Source organism: Anabrus simplex, chromosome 2, assembly GCF_040414725.1.
Source record: "Anabrus simplex isolate iqAnaSimp1 chromosome 2, ASM4041472v1, whole genome shotgun sequence".
NCBI classification, from domain to species: Eukaryota; Metazoa; Arthropoda; class Insecta; order Orthoptera; family Tettigoniidae; genus Anabrus; species Anabrus simplex.
Genome location: NC_090266.1, coordinates 286,052,924 through 286,068,093, shown reverse-complemented (window position 1 = coordinate 286,068,093; position 15,170 = coordinate 286,052,924). Strand labels below are relative to the sequence as shown.

Here is a 15,170-nt window from a genome sequence, read left to right as displayed (position 1 = left end):
TGCCCTATTTAAAATGTCATGACTTGGTATGTTCTGGGAGGTATTCCAAGTTATTATAATTATTCTCCTCCCTCTGTTACCTATTACCAGAAAGGTAAGCATTAAAGTCTATATGGGGTTAAAGGACAGAATAAGATAGAAAATCTCCAACCTCTAGGCAATTCATAATTTTGAATGAAAACATTAAAAATAATGAATTTTAAAATTCAGTGTGACTCAGAACACATATACTTAAAAAATGTGGGTATGATTTAAATTCATAAGCCATATTTTATATTTATGGATAGTAAAATCCAATGTTAAAGATTTTTTGATTGTACAATGATATTACTTTAAATTGTATGTACGATATTCAGAATCTTAATTTTCTGAATTTGTTTTGTTATTGGGAATTTTAAAACTCTAATAGGCAACTCCACACCAATGCCATTCTTTATTTAAAATCCAAGTTATTTTAAATGTTACAATAATTGTCAACTCTATTGATGAATATTTGAAGAATTAATCACGTGCTATTTTACCAAAAATACCAAAGATATTAACATTTTGGATTAGCTTGTAAAAAACTAGGCTTACATATATGTGTATAGTCTCACTGGACAGGAAGTCACCCCTCTGGAGACATCGTTCTAACACCATGTAACAGCGTTGATTCGGAAAGGAAAGGAAGGGAGTGTACAAGTTTTTGCAGGTATGCCATATCCAGTTGTTTCCACTCTCTGATCATGAGATCTCGCTGAGCCACCAAATCGAGGGCATGTTGATGTCTGCATCTCACCCGCTGTTCAGAAGAGACCCACACACATTTTCTATGTGATTAAGATCGGGGGATTTAGTGGGCCAGTCGAGGTGTGACAGATTGGGGGATTTAGCGGGCCAGTCGAGGTGTCGGTGTTCGTCTAACCAGTCATGTATGCGTGCAACCCTGTGAACACGGCTGTTTTAATCTTGGAAAATGGAAGTCTTCACAGGATACTAACCCTGAAGATATTGAATGAAGGGCAACACTTGATCATAGAGAATGTTGAAATAAACATCAAGTTCATGGTAAGCTGAATGAGTGAACCCAAGTCCTAGTATGAAAAACACCCCTAAAACATCACAAAACCACTTCCGCCCTGAACCAAATCCTCCACACACAGTGGGTTAAATGCCTCATTAGGCCGTCAGTGCACTCGACCTCTTGTATTACTTAAAAACTGGCAAAATCGCTTATTTTCGGACCCCACCACCCGCCTCCAGTCAGCTGCTGTTCACGTTCGGTGTTATTCGTCCCATTGAAGACGTTAAACTTTATGAGCCACTGTGAGCAATGGCCTCTGGAACTAATTTTTTTTTTGACAAGACGTGACACTCCTCCCTGGTCCCTGTCGGTTATGAGTTGTGATCTTTCTGTGGCCACAGTTCTTACTCTGGTTTTCATGTCAGCGAGTCGCACACCATTCTCGGTAGACACGTTTCACAGTCGGCGTTGATACACCAACAAATCCAGCAACCTCATCCACTGTGTGATCATGGGCACGTCCAAACAAGATACCCCACTTCGCCAGTCTGCCATGTCTTCGCTTCCATTCATTTTAATATGCTGTTTCCATTCAACCAACTCTCTGTCACGCGACTTCACTACCATAATCATATCTCAGCAGTGAAGAGTCACATGATCACCTGGTACCGTTGCAACGCTGTCTACAACACTACCAAGGTGACCAGTGTGCTGTTTCAAGGGTATGACTAAATTTTTGTCCAGTGTGCTTATACACTGTATGTAAGTAATGAATGGATGGCGTGTCTTTGTCTTCAAGCATTATGTTATCATGCAATATTAACGCCGTAGTTTATATTTTGAATCCAGACATTTTATTCAGTATGGTCTAAGAAAGAAATCTCAGTCAGAGCTTCTTTCTAGCATTAATGTAATATGCAGTCATTCAATAAAACATTTGTATTCAAGTGCGGTACAGAATATATCTCTCCAAAATTAAGTAGAAAGTTTTGTCTTAAAACTTGTAAAAGGTAACCCTGTAACTGGTAGAATAACAACAATCAAACTGTGTTCTCTTTAATTTTTTTGTCTCATACTGACGGCACTTGAAAGAGACTACCAATTTTTGGAGGCAGAATATTGACATTTCATCCCAGGTGTATAATTTACAAATATGTATGGATTATTTTAAAATACGTTTTGGTACAGTATTGTAATTTTACAAGGGGGTAACAAAATGTCAACAACACCAGAAACATCAGCGTTTTAGTCTAGGATGTTGTCTATAATTCGTTGCTGCTAGAAAATATTCGATGTTCCCCACTAAAGTCTGTGTAAAATAAAGAATTTAGGGATTTATACAATTAACTGTTAAAATACCTATAAATATCATACAGAATTAAAATTAATTAAACTGAAACTTACATGCAGATAATAATTAAAGCATTCCTATATGCATAGTCACATTGTGCCGAGCTTCAATATGTCATTTTCAAGAGCAGTCAATGATATATATTCCCATGCAGGAATTAATGACCAATTGGATGCTTTCATGTCAAGAATTGTCCACTACTAGAAGCATTACTGCATACCAGTTACAGGATTGAAATAAATTACGTAATGTAAGAGAAAGAAACAATGAAAAATGCAACAATTTGAAGAGTGGCCTCATTCTTCCCTATGAAGTCACAATATGAATCACAGTCAGACAGACATATTCATTGTAATGCAGATTCAGAGAACTTTGCCTATCTTGTTAAAGCATTAGCACAAAACATTAAAGTTTAATCTAAACAACTTTACATCTGAGATTCACGCATTTCTAAACAAGTTACAAGTTACTAGCACTATAAGATGCTGAATTCTAGATTTTAAATGAAAGATGAAACTTATGAAGTACCTATACATTTAAAGTGCACAATAGAATCACCAAGTAATACAATACCAGTAAAAGTATTCATACACAACAATAACCTATTTTAAATCATGTCACAAAATCTGGCATGCGGCAGGCAGTGATGCAAGGTAATACATGCTTTTATTTTGTGTGCAAGTTGGATTTGGCTTACGCATAGCAAGGTGGTGAGACAACTAACTGCAGCATATACACAGGCTTTGGAGGGAGTTACCTTGAATAGCTGCACTCCAATGACAGCAAACATGAACTGCAGAAGGTAGGTTACCAGCATGATATTGCCGATCGTCTTAATGGCTACTATCACGCATTTCACTACGTACTAGGGGAGGAGAGAGAGAGAGAGGCATGTGTCAGTATGGAAGTCGGAGTTGTCTTGGTTATGCTAGCCCAAAACCCTCAATAGGCAAGGCAAGCAGGATTCCCGTCAAATGCACCTAAGGGGAAATGACTGAAGGAAAATGGAAATTCCATTTCAGGACTGAAAGAGGCGGGAGGGTGAAGCACATAAACAAACCATTGGCAGATTAAGATGCTGATTATTGGAAATAACTATAGTACAAAAATACCCTGATGATCAGTGAATAATTTGAACCTCTCATCAATCATTCTACTCCTAAAAGAGTTAATTATATTCTCGGTATCTTGTCTTATTCCACAATCAATAATTTAAATACACTATCCACTTTAAATTTCATTAGTTATATAATATTAAATAATATATATAAATCAGCATCTTAGTCAGTGAGCTCCAGCTTCCAAACCTTTGTTCACTCCATTCATGGACAAACAAATCATCAAAACTCAAATACAAACCAATTTGGAGTTAGGGGGCTTTAAAACAGCATCTCAGACTGGGCGATAGGGAGCCAGCAAGCAAGCAAGTAAGCAAGCAAACAAGCATTTAGCAATAATGCCCTCCAAATTACCCTAAATGATCCCCACTTCTTCCACAATAGTAAGATACTTCATTAAGGAATGGTGCCACTGACCCATACTTGTAACTTATACCAATACTGCCTGGTGGCTCCCTTTCTTTATAAGTCTCTTCCTCTCTCTTACTACCCCTTGTTATGTGTCTCAGCAGCCCCTGCTGGTTAGTACTGTGTCGGCCAGCTGGCTAGCCAGGAAACATGACACATTAACATGCAGAGATTAGTTAATGCATAGGCACATAGTGCTATGAAATACAAAACTTGGGATCAGGATCACAGTCATTCTTGCTGGCTAACTCCCTTAATCTCCCATGAATTTACAAATTGTCTCACAGGTCTCCAGGACAAGAATGTGGAACTAAAAGGTAGACACCACTAAAAGAACCACTGGGAATATGAATTAATACAGTAAATAAATGGGAAAAACACAAAATAAACATCAACTCTTTTAATGATTAATCTTTACCCAGAGGTGCATTTGCCACTAAGTGAAAACTTTCTAACTGCTGCCTACCTTAAATAATTGGACTCCAATTACTGCAAACATGAACTGTAGAAGGCAGGTAACCAGGACAATGTTGCCGATAGTCTTTACAGCAACTATCACGCACTGGACTACATGCTATGGGACAAATATATCATCAACAAATACTATAAACTAGTAAAGCTGTCTGAAGCTCGGAGATCTGCTGCTTTAAACATACACTCTTCAGTCAATTTCCTTGAAGCTGGATCATTAAGACATACATAAACGAACACAAAATAACAGATAATATTCTTGTAATTTCCCACAGTCCGACGATATGGTGTGGAAACTTGCATAAACAGTATGCAGAAAAAGATTCAGAAACATCATGAGTTACTTTGAAATGTAAATATCAACACAAATATGCAATAAATAACAGATATCTTGATTTTACTGTTTTTTAAGAACTTAGAATGATGATAAAAATAGCAACAACAACAACGTAATAATAATAATAAAAATAATAATAATAATAGTAATAATAATAATAATAATAATAATAATATAAGGAATAAGAAAGATAATTTAAGTACTTTGTATACCAAAGTGATAAGGTGTAATTGACTTTACATTAAGGACAATGAGATAATTTTGCAAGTCATACAATTTAAACAAAGAGCCTACGTGGCTCAGGCGGCAGCACGCCGGCCTCTCACCACTGCGTTCCGTGTTTCAAATCCCGGTCACTTCATGTGAAATTTGTGTTGGACAGAGCGGAGGCGGGACAGGTTTTTCTCCGGGTACTCCGGTTTTCCCTGTCATATTTCATTCCAGCAACACTCTCCAATATCATTTCATCTGACATTCATTTATCATTGCCCCAAGGGAGTGAGACAGGCGTCGGCAGCCGGCACAGTTCCTATCCTTGCCGCTGGATGGGAGCTACATTCATTCCATTCCTGACCCGGTCGAATGACTGGAAATAGGCTGTGGATTATCATAAAATGTAGAAAAGCGAATAAGAACTTCTGTGTTAATGAATCACACATTAATTTCGTCTCCAGAATTGAAGAAAATTAATAAGACTTAAAAGTCATCCTGAGATCCACAGTCGCCGAATTGGCCATAGTACATAAGATAAATCATGTGTGTGTATTGAATATTTTTTCAAGGAATTTACAATATTATATAAACCATATTAACACATATTTATTTTGAAATCATTCGTTGTATTGAACGTGAAGTAATGTGGAATTTTGTTACAATCCTCAGGAAAGCTTGAAATGTTGAATCAAAATACCCAGTCGTTCATTTTTGATAATTATACTAGAAATTCTCAGGGAACTCATTTCTCTTTGCTCACCCCGCAGTTACATTCACTGTATTTCGTGCTGGACTCGTGAATGTATTTTCTTCTTCCTATTCATATTGAACCCTTTGTTGGCGTCAAGAAGTGCATCCGGGCGTAAAACAGGGCCAAATCCACATATGTGTGACGCTGTTCGCATCCATGACCCCACATGTGTGGGAAAAGCGGTAGGAAAAGAAGAATGATAATAATAAGAAGAAGTTTCTTACTGAACCTTTCTCAATTATTTAGGATTGAGACTTCTTGTGAATTAAGCTCAGCTTATTTCTCCAAACTTGTGTGAAGTAATGTAGGCATTCTCCATTGCTTGTTTCTGTGGTGGCTGGTAGTGCGATATGTTGTATGCAAATGAAGATGTGCGATAAGACCAATACGAACAACCAGCCTCCGAGACAAACAGACGTGGCTAAATCCCGTGGTCCTCTGAACTGAAGGCCACTACGCTGACCATTCATTCAAGGAGCCGGGCGAAAAGATGGATGTGTTTTTGTTGAAATTTATCCAATAGATTATTAGTGGTATTTTACTATTCCTTTCAGAATCGTCCTCTGGACAATCGCTCGACATCCAACCTGGAGCAAAGTTGTGTTTACACACAGATTCTCCCAATATGTATTTTAAAATAGCCAGTAAGTTCTAATATTCTGTCATACTTTTCTTGGATTTGCGTGACTCGCCAACCTTACTTGAACCATTTTTCTATTGGTAATCTGATGAATTGGTTTCCATTACCTACTTTCATGATCTGATTGTATGTTCACCAATAAAAGCGAAATATGTACATTTTTCAACACTTTTGAAAATCTGCTTTACATTAAAACAAGCGTTACATCATTGAAGAATAATCTCTCATCCTGCAGTGCAAAACTTTATAGTCTATAATAATAATAATAATAATAATAATAATAATAATAATAATAATAATAATAATAATAATAATAATAATAATAATCAAGTTAAGGCAGATTCATTATCAGTATAATATAGAAATGTTTCTCTCACCTTCAAACCCTTAGCCCGGTTAATTGCTCTCAGAGGCCGAAGAACTCTTAACACTCTCAAAATCTTCACTACAGAGATGGCGTTATTTCTGAAACAATAAGAGTTCATTTGTGTAGACACTACCATTTGTTTTAATACACACGCACTTATGCACTCGCATAATTCCTTAATTATATTATTTTCTAGCTTATACCGCACCGATCCTAACATTTTAGAAATCAGTTTACTCGTGAGGACTGTAAAATATAGGAATACACCATTAGCATATATACATTTAAATCATATTTGTAATAGACTGCATAATTACATTTCATTTTATTGCAGACTCTATCAATGAAAAGCCAATGAAAATCAAACATGATTCACCTTTTTCAATATTAATTATTATTATTGCACAAATCGAACAGATTTTAAAATCCTGTATCAACATAAAACATGCAGGGCTAGGATGTATGTTGCTATGTATCAATTGCTCTTAGTTACCACAAATCGATTATTTAAGTGAATTTAACTTTTCTTCATTTTACTGTTCTGAAAGTGGATATGTTAGCTTTATAATATTCCAACAATATTGATTTCTTTAAAGCGAAGGTAATTACTCACAAAGTACGAGTTTATACTTCCTAAAGCAAATGATTAACATGTAGACTTTGAAGAAATATTCTCTTGATTAGAATTCTTAGTGATTAATAGACTAATTTCTCACTTCATAGCGCTCTTGATATGAAACATAAATTATTCTTGTTTATCGTTATACACATGAAACTCTGATTATAATAACCATAAGTACTAAGCATTAAAAAAGCAATAGAATAATATGAGTAATGTGTGTTCCTTTTCTTGTTAACAAAGATAGCAACTGAAAATAGGGATCAAAATATGAGTTGAGAATAACACACGTCAATTATGAATTAAAGCCCCTAAATTTTACTAGCAAGACAAAATTAATCATAATCCAACTCGACAAAGTACCCGATGGATTAATACGATAATTTATTGAACTTTTATCATTCAGCAGGCATGAAAGACAATCACAAAATTAAACAAAAAAGACAGGCAAATTACAATAACCATCAGTAGTAAGCATAAACATGCAATAGAAAAATACGATTAGTGTGTATTCCTTTTCACAGTAACAAAGATATAGACTGGAAATAGGGATCAAAAATGAGTTTAAAATAACCATTCCCACGCGGTCAAAATAACTATTATCTTTTAAATGTTTGAGCAATCTATCCCATGGATTAATACGACTTGATCGGACTTTGATCATCCAGCAGGCATAAAATACGATCACAAAATTAAACATAATAAGACAGGCAAGCTAGACATCTCCGCTGTGGTGTGATGACCAATTTTAACTGTCGATAAGTTCTACCTAATATATGCTATACGTTGTGGAGGAACAGTGATCACCAGGTATTCTTATATATAAGGATTTAGGAACACACAGTGAACATTCCTCGATATAAAATAACGAAATTAAATATGAATTTAATTATTGGCGTACGGGCTGTAAGTTAAGATACATATCATTTAATGCATCATTGTCTAATTTAAAGCACACATACAAATGTCTCCACTTGAAGTTTAGGACACTTACACTGTCGAATAATAGAATAGCCACTGTAGCACACGTTTCATGGGAGTAATAACTTATAGCTATAATTATTGTTATGGAATATTACCTGACAAACGTGGCCACCAGGGAGACGCAGACAACCAATAAGTCGAGGAGATTAAATGCTGAACGACAAAAGGCACCTTCATGAAGTACAAAACCATATGAGACCATCTTCAGGCAAATCTCAATTGTGAACACCGCTGTGAAGAACATATCAAAATAACCAAGAATCTGAAACAGAGATACGGTGCATAAACATTTTCAGGATTTGATTACAATAGATTGCTAACAAAAAGTAATCTAAATAAACCACTCGGAATCATCAGAAATATTCTAAATCTTAAGAGAGGGAGGAATAATTATTTGAATCGAAGCAGATATTATCAACTATTGTAGACTCTTACGAAATATTATTTCGTACTTTGTAAGTAAATGGCAGTTTTTTGTAATATATTAATTTACAATAACCATATTAACCGCATTAACCACGTTATCAATCAATCAATCAATCAATCAATCAATCAATCAATCAATCAATCAATCAATCAATCAATCAATCAATCAATCAATCAATCAAGCAATCAATCAATCAATCAATCAATCAATCAATCAATCAATCAATCAATCAATCAATCAATCAATCAATCAATCAATCAATGATCTGCATTTAGCGCAGTAGCCCAGGTGACATATTCCCTATCTGTTCCTTACCTAGTTTTTCATAAATAATTGCAAAAAATGTATCAAACTTATTGAACATCCCTCTTGGTAAATTATTCCAATCCCTAACTTCCGTTCCTATAAACGAATATTTTAACCCAATTTTTCCTCCTGAATTCCAACCTTATCTTCCTATGGTTATCTTTCCTGCTTTTAAAAATACCACTCAAGCTTATTCGTCTACTAAAGCCATTCCACGCCATTCCTCCACTGACAGCTCGGAACATACCACTTAGTCGAGCAGCTCGTCTCCTTTCTCCCAAGTCTTCCCAGCCCAAACTTGGCAACATTTTTATAACGCTACCTACTCTTTTGCCGGAACTCACCCAGAACAAATCGAGCCACTTTTTTTTACATATTGCCGTGCCGTTAAGGGAGCGCAGCTGTGAGCTAGCATCCAGGAGACAGTGGGTTTGAACCCCACTGTCGGCAGCCCTGAAAACGGTATTCCATGGCTTCCCACTTTATATTTTCTAGTTCTCGATTCAAGTAATCCTGATGAGCGTCCCGTACACTGGAACCATACTCTAGTTGGGGTCTTACCAGATACATATATGCCCTCTCTTTTACATTATCACTACCAACCCTAAATACCCACATAACTGTATGAAGAGATATGTAACTTTTATTTAAAATCTCATCTATGTGATTACCTCAATGAAGATCTTTCCTTACATTAACACCTAGGTACTTAGAGTGATCCCCATAAGGAACTCTCACCCCATCAACGCAGTAATTAAAACTGAGAGGACTGTACCTATTAGTGAATGTCACATCCTGACTTTTGACACCGTTTATCATCATACCATTGCCTGCTGTCCATCTCACAATAATGTTGAGGTCTTTTTGCAGTTGCTCATAATCTTGTGACTTACTCTATACAGAATAACATCATCAGTAAGAAGTCTTACCTGTGATTGCCGAACTTTACCTATATCACTTATGTATAAAAAATCCTAAAGATCCAATAATACTGCCTTGAGGACTTTTCCTCTTAATGATTACAGGACCAGATAGAGCTTCACCTTCTCTCATTCTCTAGAAATATAACCACCCATTTAGTCACTCTTATGTCTAGTCCAATTGCATTCATTTTTGCGAGTAGTCTCCCATGATCTACCCTATCAAATGCTTTAGATAAGTCAATCGCCGTTCAGTCCATTTGACCTCCTGAATTTAAGATATCTGCTATATGTCGCTGGAATCCTACAAGTTGAGCTTCAGGGGAATAACATTTCCTAAACGCGAACCGCCTTCTTTCGACCAGTTTTTATTTCGCGAACATGTCTAATACGATAAGAAAGAATGCTTTTCCAAAGCTTACCTGAAAGACGTATAAAACTGACGGGCCCGTAATTTTCGGCCTTATGTCTCTCACCCTTTCGTTTATACACAGGGCTACTATAACAATTCTCCATCATTTGGCATAACTCCTTCATGTAAACAGTAACCAAATAAGTACTTGAGATATGGTACTATATCCCAACACAGGTCGGTAGAAGCATAGTGGGTCTCGACCCGTAAGTGGCCGCACGCAGCTGGCCCGTGGTCCAACAGCTCTGCACTGTGACCGGCCAACCAAGCAGAGGAGGGGTGGCCACGGCTCTACCGTGGCTGTACGCCAGTACATTCGGGAGACGGGACAGGGCTGGACCTCATGCCTGGCCCCAACCGTCGGCTGTTCTGAGAATGGTTTTTCAACATTTTCAACATTACCACAGAAACCACACGTGACGAAGTAATCTATGAACTGGAACTAATTCGCTAATGATTAATACGGAACAGAGAGCAATAGAGGTTTGTCCTAAGATTTTAGAAAGAACGTGTTTTAGGGGTGCTATCAGTTGCTAAATTACAGAAAGGATCTCCTGAAGATTAAAGAGAAACTAGCTTGGTGGAGAGCAGTTTCTTCTCAGACCAGCCCAGTCAGGGGTTAATTGTGTCTCATTTCTGTTCTACGACCGCAAGTTTTAGTCTTCCTGACACACTGTACTACTGAATAGATTTAAATTACTGGCAGTGAGAAATCTCTGGATGATTGTTAGCATGTCATAATGATTCTGGTCCCTTAGACAATTCCAGTAGGTTTTAAGAATTTCTCTTAGAAGTGCCAAAGGAATGGCTTTAACTAATTCATTGGTTACCATCAGTAAGTGCCTATGGCGAACTGTTTTTATTTATGGAATTTCAAACTGTTTCCATCGTGTGGTAACTTTATCTATCTGGATAACGCATCATCAAAGGTAGGTTAATGCCAAGAAACATTTGGAGCAAAACGTCACACACATTTAGGTCCTCGAACGAGAAAATCTATCCCGTTTGACAGAATTATGGTGTGACAATAAACACTATGTGACTGGAATACGTTCTTCCTATATTATTACTACTAATAACCAAACATTTAAAACATAACCCCATGTACAAGATAAATTTTAATTCAGTTTCTTCAATCGAATTTCCGGTCTAGTTTTGAGATTAGAAAGTTTTTCAAATGTGCCCCAACTCCCATTCTGTTGTTCTATTTCTAATATTTTCCATATCTGGAATATTTTGCAAGTTTCTTTAACTTCGCAGTAAGGATAACCATATTAAATACGAGTCCAGAGTATAAATTCAAAGGAGGATTATCACACATTTTACTTACATCATTTCTACTGCTATCACCACGAAGTGGATCTTCTGCTGCCAACATCGATGAGGATATCATGATGCAAACTAAAATGACATTGCCAAAGTAGCTGTGGTTGCAGAGCCAGTGGCAGAACACCCGAATGCTAGTTAAAGAAGTAAAACATTCAAATTATTTAGCTATAAGGAAAACGAATAGAATATGGTTAAATATTTATTTTTCAAATATCAGTAATATCAAAACCATTCACGTGTTATGAACAATTCCAAAACAGAGCAGAAAATATCGGAACACCTCATATTTTTCCTATAAATAGTAACAGAATAAGCAAAGGAGTACTTATTTTCTACTTTGGAACCTTTGATCCTTTACCTTAACATTAAATAAAAAGTAATAGAACAATGTGTATATATACCGCAGCACTGATTAAAAAGTGATCAACATATTTATTTTTTTAAATTTACGGGAGTATTACGAAGATCTTTACGAATAAAGCTAAACATTCAAGGGACATTCAATAGAATATTTAAACTGTGCAAGGGTAAATATACTGTCTAAATTTAGTCAAGATACGAAAACTTTTCAGGTGAATCCGTTATATCAATGGCCTAGTTCTAATATCACTTATCTAAAATGCTCTTCCTACCCATTATTTTCCCTAATTCTGGAAAATGTGTAAACAATGTGTAATACATTTAAGGTTCATTTTCCTTTACACACCATCATAGGAAAATGAACAGAACGAAAATTGTTCTGATGGACTGCATATCCATATGTGGCTGGGAGGTGTGACCAGTCTTAAGGAAAGCAATGGGTAGGAAGTACATTGTCAAACACGTGATATAAGAACTAGGTTATCGTTATGCATTAATATGCAGCACGTATGGTGTGTACCAAGCAACCCCGTTTATTCATATTTTCTAACTATTGAAAGTTACTGGATCTTTGTTCTTTCCAGACAATATTTCATAAAATATTTATACATTTACGTAAATGAAATAATTTAACGTACGCATAGCTTATTTGGAAATTCCAATAATATTTCAAAAAGCTATAACTCCAGTTATTATTCTCGCAAATGTGTAAAAATGGAAGCTGATAACGAATTAATGCGAAGCACTGATATCATACCGGTACAATTACGTTTATAACAGCCGTTCTCAAGAATTTCATACTGTAAATGATATCCTTTATCTCCAAAATTCGGAGTTGTCAAGGTCACAGCAATCTGAACTGTACATCAAGATCTCTGTTCCTTACAACTGTATTATTTATTTCAACATTACGAGTCCAAAAATCCGAAACGACGTTGTAAATTAGCCGATTAATACTCTGCGTAGAGACAAAATGCCAACAGGCAACGTTTAATGAATTTCGTGTTATTATTCTCTACCAATGATCCATACTCTCGTAAAAATGACAGAAGAGGTGACTGTTAATTAGTCTAAAATGATGTGGGAACTCACATCAGTACAATGTATTATCCTGGATAAAATTATATCTTGGTTAATCAAGAGGCACCCAAACATTTCCAAAGATAAAATCGATTAAAAGTCAATTTCTCTTGTAATAATCGATTGTTTGTTTTTCCCCTATGTATCCGATTAACACTTGTCCGCTCGACGACTATGACCAATCTTCAATACTTTAAAGTTTAGGATTAAAATTATTGTTCCTATATTTGCTATGGACAACATAAGGAATGTGTCCGAAATTTACTGCAAAGATAAGTGTCCACGACAGACAAATTAAGAAGGGTGAGTAAATATTGCACTGCTAAAAGACCTTAGTCTCCCGTCGATCTCCAAAGTCAATCGCTCAACATTACATTCTCCATTGTTTCAGAACAAACTCGCAGTTTGCATATTGCAAAAAAGGATTGTTGTTGCAATCACTGATGTGCGGTTAAGGGAAAGAAACAGGCGAAGAACTGCCGGAGTTCGGTCCTTTCATAACTAAATGTGGAAACTAAAAGGCAACAATCCGTTCAAAGTTAAATATACAAATAGCTACATACTTTTCTACATGCTTAGTGTTAGCCATGCACTAACTCTGAGCTGGAATTTATATTAAGGATGATGCTGGACCCAAGTAAGTCCCGAGAAAAATAGTAGTTTACCAAGAAACACACTTATTTCAGGAGTATAATATGTTCTTCATAAACGATTGGTGTTCCAGGAAGAAAAATATTAGTTTCCCAAGAAACACATTTATTTCAGGAGTATAATATGTTCTTCATAAACGATTGGTGTTCCAGGAAGTCACAATGACGTACCAAGAATGATGCTTCATTTCAAGAATATAAATGAGTAATTTTCGTTCCTTTTCTGGGTGATTATAACTTTATATCCAGGAGTTGGTAATTACGTAAACAAAATGTCATGGTAGACATAATTTAATTTTATAAGTTAGAGGAATGAAATAAAGAATATCTTTTTATGAGTTTTATTTAGTTTTGAAGATTTGTTCACAGTAATTAGTACACATAACAATACCTTGGAACCATTCTTGAAAATAAGAAATCAAACTTTCTTATGAATCTCGTTGATCTGCTTCTGATAAGCAATAAATGCAATGTAGGGATACCAAAATATTACCCAAGAGTATAATTTTTATTCCAAGGAAATCATCTCCACAATATTCAGTGTTTCCTTTATTTAGATGCTTTAGATGTCGGGTTCATCATCCTCATTTACTTACTGTTTGAATTAAGAGCGTCCACTAACCGATACTACAAAACATAGTTCCAATGAGACATGAAAATATAGTATTTTTCTATGACCAAGGACATTGTTTTATGTTGTCGTTTACACATCTATTCAGCAATCTCTAAATTACATGGAAAGAATCAAAGGCATTAAAAGTTCTCCGAATATTAGCTCATCAAATATTTATCTGAAGTAGAGATATAACTGATAAAGTTCGATCTTGATCATCTGGTGTCGAAAAGAAACAAGAAGTTATTAACACCTCATTACCTCAATATTGAGGAAGTTTTTCTAAGTACCTCTGTGCATTGCTACGGTTTTACAGTAACTCCTATAAATCTGAAATTAAGTACGTATATACCATTTAGTTCTCTGGCGTCAGAAAGTAAAAATTCACGGTGAAGAAATCTTGACTTACTACTAAACAACGCCGTTGACGAATGTTGGCTAGTGTGATAAGACACAACTTAGCTTATGAAAACTATAAAATCATTGTTATTTTATGACTGAAAAGTTTCCGGACCAAGTTATATATAGGCTATGCCATACACATGGCCTTACAGAATAACGAATTGAGCTATAGGTATTCGGCATATTTCTTTTATGTATGGACGATAAATTATTCTGAAATTTCAAGTGAAAGTACTCACTGAAAATTAATGTATATGAAATCAGAACTGGCAGAGTAAAGGAGAAGGATAAATCATTCTCAAAGTAGAAAATAATATGATGCACGGGACAAAAAATTCCAACTAGTTGGGTTTCGTTATCTAATTGACTGTACACTCATAATCACAAAGAATGTCTGGTTGAGATGACA

General features: G+C 35.7%; 1 protein-coding gene across 4 annotated transcripts in view; it reads right to left on the bottom strand.

Annotated features, from left to right (window-relative positions):
• Positions 1 to 15,170, bottom strand: part of Ca-alpha1D (Ca[2+]-channel protein alpha[[1]] subunit D) — a 1,069,984-nt gene that overhangs the window by 181,299 nt on the left and 873,515 nt on the right. For all 4 annotated transcript variants that reach the window (XM_067140589.2, XM_067140588.2, XM_067140586.2 and 1 more), the window contains 4 exons: positions 11,658 to 11,787; positions 8,358 to 8,524; positions 6,670 to 6,757; positions 4,347 to 4,454 (listed from right to left, as the gene is read on the bottom strand). In XM_067140589.2, the coding sequence (XP_066996690.2) occupies positions 4,347 to 4,454; positions 6,670 to 6,757; positions 8,358 to 8,524; positions 11,658 to 11,787 (493 nt within the window). The remainder of the gene's footprint in view (positions 1 to 4,346; positions 4,455 to 6,669; positions 6,758 to 8,357; positions 8,525 to 11,657; positions 11,788 to 15,170) is intronic.